The following is a 9,893-nucleotide window of genomic DNA, read 5'->3' as shown; positions in this document are numbered from 1 at the left end:
AAACTATTCGTGAGAGGTGTATCAAAGTCGCGATGAGTGTCGCTCGTCTAGAGTTTGAGAACTTGAATAATTGAAGTTTTGTGAAATAAAATAAATCGTTTTCTGAATGAGAAGATGGAGGATTCGAAAAATATATTTCTTGTCACTGGTGTATGTTTGAGACACTCTAAAGAGTTTGAGAGTGACTAAAATGGACACTCACAAATATCATGCAAAATGGATTAGATTTATGCGTTGTTTTTCGACCAAATTTGTTAAAATAATTATTTCAATACAGCCAATTCTCCCTTACTAGATGATCTGTAACTCGATTTTTTCCCTTACTCGATGGATTTCATGACTCTTCATAACTCGATGGTCACAAACTCGGTTAGTTCCGTTATCTTTTCTGCGCATTCGAGAGGATCTGCGATACCATTGGTCCGCATTCCGCAACACAACCACAAGCTGAGAACCTCGGCAGGTTCCAAGAACACCGTTTAGGCCGAGAATCTCATCACAGGATCAAATTCAATATCTTCAATCCCACCCACCTTGATCTAGCTTCAGACAACGTGATGCGGGGGTTGAAATATTGCATGTTTAGAAGAGGAGTCCCAACCAGTGTTGCTACACGTACAGATTTATCTGGAAAGATACTGATTTTTTTACAGATTCTGTACGGAATAGAGTACGGATTTTCGTTAAAAAGTACAGATTGGTACAGATTTTTTCCGCGGGTGAAATTTCTTACATTTGAACAAAGCTACATTAAGGTACATGATTACTTTTACGCCACAGTATCGCTTGGTGTGACAGCTTGAAACTTTTAATAAATGATAGTATGCAATGTATAAGCATCATCAAACACACGAATAGCGAATGAAATGTAAATGTGATATTTATAGTAAATTAATGAGTATTGTTTATGCTTATAAAATGGATTTTTCTCTACAACGGATATTTTCGATAGTACAGATTTTTGGAAGAAAAAGTACAGAAGAGTATGATTTTTAACCCCTCTGGTACAGATTAAAATGTGGCAACATTGGTCCCAACCCTGGACTCGAAATCTATCTCTGAAAAAGTCCTAATATAAAGGTCCTATAAAAATGTGATCTATGGAAGAGTTTTAGAAAAACAATTGAATTTTTAGAAAAAAAAATACTGAAAAAATTGTTTTTTAAATTCTACACTGAGAAAAATTGATTTCAAAAACTAAAAGTCGATTTTCTCAAAATGGTCATCTCAGATTTTGATGGAATAGTGGATAAATTGTAGATAAATATGTGCCCTACAACCCTTTCATACATCTCAACTTATGCATATTTAAGACAAAAAAGTTTTTCTAACAATAACTTTTTCAATATTCAATTGAAATTAAGTTCATTTCATTTTTCAGTACAGAAAGTCAACCCAAAACAAAAAAATAAATAATAAAAACAAGAACGTTGAATGAGTGCTTTAGAGGTCTTTATTTCAAATCAAATGTGATAAAACAATTATTTTTTGACATTAAATTAATTTTTATTCATCTGATCTTATAACATGCACATCAGGGTGCCAATGAAAATGGTCATCTCGAATTTCAAAAAGTTACCCCATAAAAAAAGTTTACCACCTCGAAAAAACACCCTATGAAAAATATCAGCCCAATCAGAGTCAAGGGAGAGTGGTGCAAGGCGGTCAAAGTTTGAGTTTTTTGAAAATCGAAAAATCACCCAAGGGAGGAGTAAAGGGAAACGGGGTTTCCGAAAAAAAAAAATTTTTTTGATGCCAAATGTCTTAAAATTGCATGAAACGTCGAGATCTAGTGTCATCTCGAAAAAATTTTTTTTTGTATGCTGTCCTTTAGATAAGTAACAGAAATTTAATTTCGTGTTACATTTATCATTTTGTTTAACAGCCCAATCATAAACCTATAGTGCTGTTTGGATTGTGTTTCCGTAATCTTGGGCAAGACATGCTCTCTTTGCCATTCGTTGTAGAGTCCCTTCTATTGCATCACAGGGTCCTTTCCCGTGGGAGATGGCACAGAAATGCCATTCTGCTTCTAGTCCGTAAACTTTTTTGAAATTACACAGACTGACGAAATTCTTTTTGTTTTTGTAGTGTGCTGCTGCTTCATCGGACATGAAAGTTTTTTTTTGTAAAATCATTATCATTTTTTCGCTAAACAACTGCATTGCCACAGTGTCGTGCGTTAAAATTTCTGAAATGACTATAAAGCTTTCGTTTTTTGACGTGGGACTACGTCTAACCGGAATATATGGAGGGTAAAATGAAAACCTAAACACAGAACATGCAGGAAAAAATGAAAAATTTCGAATGCTTATAGCTCGAACATTTCGTACTGGATAGGAGAGATGTTTGCATCACTTGATAGGGAATATTTCTACGCATCTATCGCAACTAACAAAATGTTGTTTTTCATTAGATAAACAATTGAATAACTGTAAAATATTAGGCGTTATCTAAACGCCCTAACTGCATCGTTTTGATTGGCCCGATTTACGGTTTCCCTAACACAGCCATCAAAACCAAGCAGAAGAAATCGGCATTGCAAATACATGAAAGTAGGGGGACTTTTGTTCTCATCGAAAAATGTTCCCTAACACAGACTTTAAAACCAAGCAGCGAATTCGGCATTGCAAGCACACGAAAGAGCCTAGAGGCGAGTGAACTGAAAAGTTTAAACCCTCTTAAAGCCAAAAAGAAGAAAAAGAACACACGAAAGTAGGGGGAGCTTTTGTTCCCACCGAAATGTGTTCCCTAATAGAGATTTCTAAACCAAGGTGCCTGGAGAAATCGGTATTTCAAATTCTTGCAAGTCGGGGGTATTTTTGTTCCGACTGGAATGTGTTTCCCTAACACAGACTTCAAATCCATGAAGCGTGGGGAAATCGGCATTGCGAATTCATACAAATCGGGGGTATTTTTGTTCCGATTGAAATGTGTTTCCCTAACACAGACTTCAAAACCGAGGTTTCTGGGGAATCGGCTCTGCAAATAAATGCAAACTGCGAGTACTTTTGTCCTCGCTTGCCTTTGTGCAGAGTGGAATATGTCTGTCCTAACATGATCTTCTAAACTTAGGAACCTGGGAAAATCGTGCAGCCACTAGAAGCGAATGAACTTCCCAGTTTAAAGCAAATTCGAGATTCGAGAAGTATGTACACTTTTGGGATGTAAACTTCAGAGGGAAATGTAAAATAAAATAATCGTTTGATAATTTTTTTTTGTCTTTATTGGAAAGATTTTCAGCCTTAGGCTGGTTCATCAAACGTTTGATAATTCTTCCGTACATATATTTTGTTCTAGTCATCATACCAAACGTAAAAGGTCCGTCATTAAATTTACTTGTAACGAAGAACAATCAATCACAATAAATGAATTGACTTTACACGGCATTTGTTCATTTTTTTCACTCACAGAGCAAATATATTGAACTCAATTGAATTTGGAAACTGTTTTCATTCAATCAAGAATTTAATCAATACAAACGAATGATTGCTAAGCTAAGGTAGTTCCACGTGAACCTTGCGGTTATATCATAGATATAACCCACTAATTTTTAGTTTACCATCTTTTGTGTAGTATATTTCAAATGGGTGAATAGTTACTTGCGAGTTATTCCAGTGAAAACCCTCTGCCGCATTTTGAATTATAGATGAATAATTCTCTGAAAAATCACAAATTACTATTATCTTTTCTTGCGTGAAAGATTCCTGTACTATCGAGTAATATACAGTGCTTTGGTCTCAACTGGTCTAACTTACGGTTACACTTGGGGTTGTTAATACCAGTACTGCATTTGTAATCCTTGTAAATCCCGGAGATCACGGCTTGACTCATGTTGCTAAACAATGTCACACTTTTCTCTGGTGAATTTTGAAACAAAAAAATGCTATTTCTTTTCCGCCACTTTACATTCGCTGCCGATCACGACTGGTAATTTTCAAACAACTGCAAAGCCATTTTATTCATCCTTTAGGTATCTATACAATCCATTTCTTAACATCATATCTACAGTGACCTAAATCTACAAAAACTATTCGATACCTGAACGACCGATTAAGAGATTTTTGGCAGATGGCTATTGTTTGAGAGCTGTTGTTGCTCTCAGAATTGAAACATATTGTATTTGACTACAAAAATAAGCTGAAAACTGTACATTAGCACCATAAATCCATTTTATTATAATTGTACACAAAAAAAAATTTTTTTTTGAGAAAAAATCTTGAAAAATCCGAGATGACCAGTTGCTGTTGGTATTGTCTCGGTGGGTATTGCAGGTATTTTTGAGGGCTGTGAGCCGTTTGGTGGGAGACATGTTTTCACTACTTTCGATGCATAGCACTTAGCTGTGGTGCGAGTGCTTGTTGTTTGGTGATTTATCAGGGTTTGATGTGTAAATAAATCAAACTTTGGTGAGTTATTGAACGGTAACTATTTGTACTGCAGTTGAGTGCTGTACGTTGGGAGTTGTGAGGGTATGTCTCCTACTAGGCGGTTCGCAGCTTTCGGAAGTATTTGCGGTATTTGTAGGGATATTGTTGGTAGTGGCTTCCTCCGTTTTGGCCTGATCTCGCCCCCATCGACGGTACATCAAACGGATGGTAGCATTATTTTTAGGAATGCAAAATATGGCTGTTTGTTTTGTTTATAGTTTGTTTTTTCTCCATAGATGTTTATGTGTACGTGGGTTTTATATTCTGTAGTATTCATGAATGCCAGGCGATTTTTTACTTCTACTTGTTTTCCACACAGTTTTGGGTGGTCTATAAATTTTTCCACATATTTCGGAATGCCTTCACAAAGTTGCGTGTTTGCACATTATGTCTCTATAACGAAGTGCGTCGCGTTATACAGAGGAGTTTTCTCGGTTACCTTCTCAGGTTTCCCAAAGTTAACTCTCCACTATCGCGATTGGACTTCGAGAAAAATGCTTGCGACGAATAATAAAATATATAGCCGTCCACTTAATAACACAGGTTTTCTTTCTCAAGATACCTAAAGATAATACCTCCCGCGTGTTATGATTTATAGGAATATCTGACTTTCGTTTCTTCAAGCGGTCAATAGTTTGTGTATACATAATCACATCGCTTACCTCAGTGAATCCTGATTCATACCTCTTCCCATTAACAATTATCCCTCCCATGATATTCGCTAGGGAATCACGCTATAGAGGCGACCCTTCTGGCCTTCGGGCGGCGAATATCATACTAACATTCCTTCCCTTCCCCTGGTGACTGTAAGGACGTGGCCGGCGTCGTTATTGACCATTTAAAGCTAGAACCACCGAAAATTGCACAACGAGAATGATTTGCTGGTCCCAAGCGTCATTCTGTGTGTTCTTTGTGCAATTTGGTAGGTTCAGGTCAATCACGAAGAGCAACTACGAATTGTACAGTCCCCCCAAGCTCAAGCTTAAGCTCATTTAATCAAAATCCGAGATGACCATTTTGAGAAAATCGACTTTTAGTTTTTGAAATCGTTTTTTTAGTGTAGGATATAAAAAAAACAGTATTTTTTTCTGAAAATTCAATTATTTTCCTAAAACTCTTCCATAGATCACTTTTCATAAGACTTATCATTTTTGAGTAAAAAAAATTATGAAAAAATGGTCAAAAATATTTGGCCCTTTCCATCAGGTATGGACAAAAACGCATCGAAATTCGTTCAACAACACTCATCCACAGATAAAACTCACCCTTCTGTTCTCCGTTTATGCCTCACTTTATTTGAGACAGAAAACATTCACCTATCATCTTTGTAAAGTTCATTCTCGATTTGAACGGAAAAATGCTGTCTCGATTACGCTCATCTATTCTCAGAGAATTTTGCATTCCCTCATTTGCCTCTCGGAATGACGTTAGATGGCGAGAGAATCAAATTGAAATCTTTTGCTTGAGCCAGCAAGTGTCTCTGTAAAATCATTCGTTTTTCACTCAAATAGCAATCATTGAGCCTGGATTGCGGCAGTAAAATATAGGTAGATAGTTGAAATCGAGTTGTTTCCTGTGCACTATTGCAATGACATTTTTTTTGTTTCTAGTATGAAACGATCTAAGCCAACGCAAAAGACCAAATCGCAAGTTATTGGTGAGCAGGAAGGTGGATTCATGTGCACTTGAACGCTGAGAAAAAAAAAGAGTACAAGGGAAAATAAAATCATACATGCAAGCAGATTCAGTCTATTTTGACTCACTCGTTTTTTTGTTTCGTGTGATCCTTCCAAAGGAGTATTCATTAATTGAATGTTGTTTTCCACTCTTTGTTTTGTTATGTTCACTATCAGTCCCGAATGAAGATGGTCGGGGAGTGTAAAATGATGCATCGTGCAATCTCACGATTGCTTGCTGCATTCTTTTCGCCATTATTATTCCAAGTAGATACAAGAGTGATTTATAATTAGGTGTGGAGAAATGAGCGAATGAACTTTTCCATACTTGCTTTCCATATGTTAGTCTAGATAAATTTTCAGAAAACTAAGTATGCCAAGTTGCTTAATTAGGTAAGGTCTTCACGCCCAGAAAGTTTCATTAGGTTCTGAGAGGGCCATGCCAATCCCATAGAAGAGTTGGTGCGAAATCCGTCAGCAATTCCAGCTCGACACATGTTATGAGTATCTGACAGCGAACTGGATATTGAAAAACTGGCAACTGCAATGTTTCGGAAAACTAGCTTTTGTTAAAGATACCAAGACTCCGCAGACATTTGAAGGCCGCTGACAATAATTCTAGTGATATCATTAATGAGATTATGTTGGATGTGCTACAGTTCGTCATCAAGAAGGATTCCAAGAATCGCTTCCAAATCTCACAATGAATTTAAAACTGTTTCTAACCATGTGGTATCTTGTGAAGAGGTTTATTTTAAAAATTTGCGCTCGCCGATGGAACAGACATGTTTAACACGTTGAGCCTCGACCGTTATTGCTGCGCATTCATTGAGTCCGCAACAAGAGAGCGAAAGCGCACTCAACGGGAAGCACTTGTACAATATCAGTGTCGGTCTCAGATCCCAAAGATATTTTTTGAGTCACATTTCGACATTCGAAATTAAACCATATTTTATGTTTTTTTTTACTTTGTAACTGTCAGTCCTAGTGATTATCGCGTGGAGATTTTGTGATTTCTTGTTCGTCTAATATTAGAATAAAACCTTTTCTTGTTTCGATATATTTGATTTTTCATTCAAAAACGAAGACTAAGTATTATTGGTGGGGTGACACTCTAGTAACCCGCCCCGGGTGATACTTGGTCACGCTACGCCACTGTTACCAGACAACTCACTGACCACTTCACCCCCACGGACGAACAAAGCTTTCCAGGATAGTAGATACGACCGACGGCAGATGGACAGGATTCGGTCTAGTGTGAAGATGTTAAGAGTTTTTTTGGGCTCAAAATAGTCCAGATCGCATCCTTAAATTGTTGCATTTTTGTAATTTGCGAGAGCTCATTAATTAGAACATTAGAGTAATTAGATCAAGGGTTCAATCGTGTATGGCAGCTTCCGCTCTTTCAATTTATCATTCTTGTTGTTTCACTTATCGATTTATTTTTATACAATCTCAACGACGTGTCGACATCAGTTAACGAGATAAAATTAATTCATCGAGAGCGAAGCGATGAAAATTCACACGCTCCATCCGTTATCAATTTGTTCTACGCGGGTGAATGAGCTTATCACGCGAACGAGATGAATTGGCAACGTCTAACGTAGGAAATGATCTCTGTAATCAGTGCGAAATTGTTAGGCGCAAACGGTTTATTTCCAGATGAATCTTTCCCTACTGTACATGATAGTGTACATCATTTTTTTCGTGATAGCAATAAGGTATGCATTGTTATCTACAAGTGATCTCAGGAAATGCTTTCTGTGATACTAGCTGATAGTGATTGCACATCGTGTTCAACACACACCACGCCGTGTAAACGAAACGCCGAAGTTCATTGTTTCATCACTGATAGTAATAAGATATTTATGCAAATACATCTCACAGTAGCTAATTCAGTTTAGAACGCAACATCTCGCGAAAATGTCCGTCTCGGAGAAAGATCGCAGTTTCACCCTGCTGGAAGCGAACCAGTCGATTGCTGGAATTGTGGAGGACCGTTTATCCCAGTTTCCCGTACGAGATGTTCCTTTCCAGCTGCTCGACTTGGATGATATCGTGGCAAAGCATATGAACTGGGGCCGGTTGTTGCCGAGAGTGAAACCATTTTATGCGGTGAAGTGTAACGATGATGGAGCGATCCTGGAAACGCTTGCAATGCTAGGAACCGGATTCGATTGCGCCTCGAAATGGGAGATTGAAAAGGTTTTGGACATGGGCGTGGAACCCGAGAGGATAATTTTTGCGCACCCGATCAAGTCTTCGGAGGCGTTGCTGTTCGCGAAGAAAAAGGGTGTTAGCAGTCTGACGTTCGACAATGAGTTAGAGTTAGAGAAAATAGCGCTGTTCTATCCGGAAGCTCATCTGGTGCTACGCATTCGATATGATTCAGATAATGCGTTGATATTGCTCGGGAAGAAGTTCGGCTGTGATGCGCAGCGGGAAGGTCCGCAGCTGATTCGAAAGGCGAAGCAACTGAAGCTGAACATTGTTGGAGTTAGCTTTCATGTGGGCTGCGGAAGTTTGGATGCCGATTGTTTCTACAGTGCGATAGGGGCCGCGAAGGTTTTGTTTGAGTATGCGAAAACCCTTGGGTACAAGCCCTCATTGCTAGATATCGGAGGTGGCTTCCCGGGGGATTCCGATAAGCCGATAGATGAGTTTGCATTGGCTATCAATCGTGCCTTGGATCACTTCTTTCCAAACCTCGATGGTGTGAATGTGATAGCAGAACCGGGAAGGTACTACGTGGGATCGGCCGTAAGATTGCTGAGTGCAATTCATGGTAAGAAGATTATTCGTAGTCCGACTGATGACTCCGAAGTACTTCAGGTGATGTACTACATCAATGACGGAGTGTTTGGGACGCTCTTCGATTGGGTAAGCTTGAGAGCCATCAAAGATTTGGCGAGAGTTGTTCCGGTGATAACGGATCAGAAAGCACAGAAGCCACGGCTGAAGACCACATTCTGGGGTCCGACTTGTGATTCCACGGATATTATTTGTGAGAACGAAGAATTTCCAGAGCATGATATTGGAGAGTACGTACTGTTTGAAAACCTCGGAGCTTACGGGATGTCGTTCGCAACCAATTTCAATGGATTTCCCAATCCGACAGTTGAAATCTACGCTCGAAAGGATACTTGGTGGGTTCCAAACGAAAAGATTTCTGCAATTCTATTGATAATTCATATTATGTTTTTTAGGGATTCATTGCTACTCATAAAGGAAGTTTGCTGGAAGAAGAAAACACTGGATTTTCTGCAAAAATATTTTTGAAGGTTGATAATTGTTGATTGCGTATGAAATTGTTCGTTATTTTTTTACTTCGCCTACATGAAAAATAAAAGATTTTCGCTTACTTACGCATAGTCACGTATTTTCTATGTACAGCAAATTCGTGTAGAACAACGCGACTATAACTTGGATGCGATCATCTGACAAAAAAAATTATAGGAGGTTGTGTCCAAGATACGACCGCATTGTTGACGTAGAACTACGCTGTTATTTTATATTAGTCGCTTGTTTATACCTTCGGATATTATTCAATAATGCTGTGAAACTTTAGAAACAACTGCTTAGTAGAATAATCTCTGAAATGGTTTTTTCATTGTAGAATCAGTTGACGATAATTGATTGATGATTCATTCTTGCCCTCGCAAAACAATACACTAGCTGATCGTATGTCGCAATTTATTTCTTGGTTTACATTGGTGGCTTGAAACTACTAGGAATATAAACACTTCTAGCATTTTGCGTTATTCTCAAAAGAAATGCTTCTGTTAAT

The 9,893-nt window shown here is 38.2% G+C and overlaps 1 protein-coding gene across 1 annotated transcript; it reads left to right on the top strand.

The window, feature by feature from the left end:
- The first annotated feature begins 7,981 nt into the window (after window positions 1-7,981).
- On the top strand, window positions 7,982-9,441 carry LOC129767011 (ornithine decarboxylase 1-like). The gene is made up of 2 exons (XM_055767615.1): window positions 7,982-9,252; window positions 9,313-9,441. Exons 1-2 carry the CDS (start codon window positions 8,030-8,032, stop codon window positions 9,383-9,385), a joined length of 1,296 nt encoding a protein of 431 aa, XP_055623590.1. The 5' UTR covers window positions 7,982-8,029; the 3' UTR covers window positions 9,386-9,441.
- Window positions 9,442-9,893: the final 452 nt, after the last annotated feature.

This window comes from Toxorhynchites rutilus, chromosome 2 (assembly GCF_029784135.1).
Source record: "Toxorhynchites rutilus septentrionalis strain SRP chromosome 2, ASM2978413v1, whole genome shotgun sequence".
NCBI lineage: Eukaryota > Metazoa > Arthropoda > Insecta > Diptera > Culicidae > Toxorhynchites > Toxorhynchites rutilus.
This window is presented reverse-complemented; position numbering and strand designations above follow the sequence as displayed.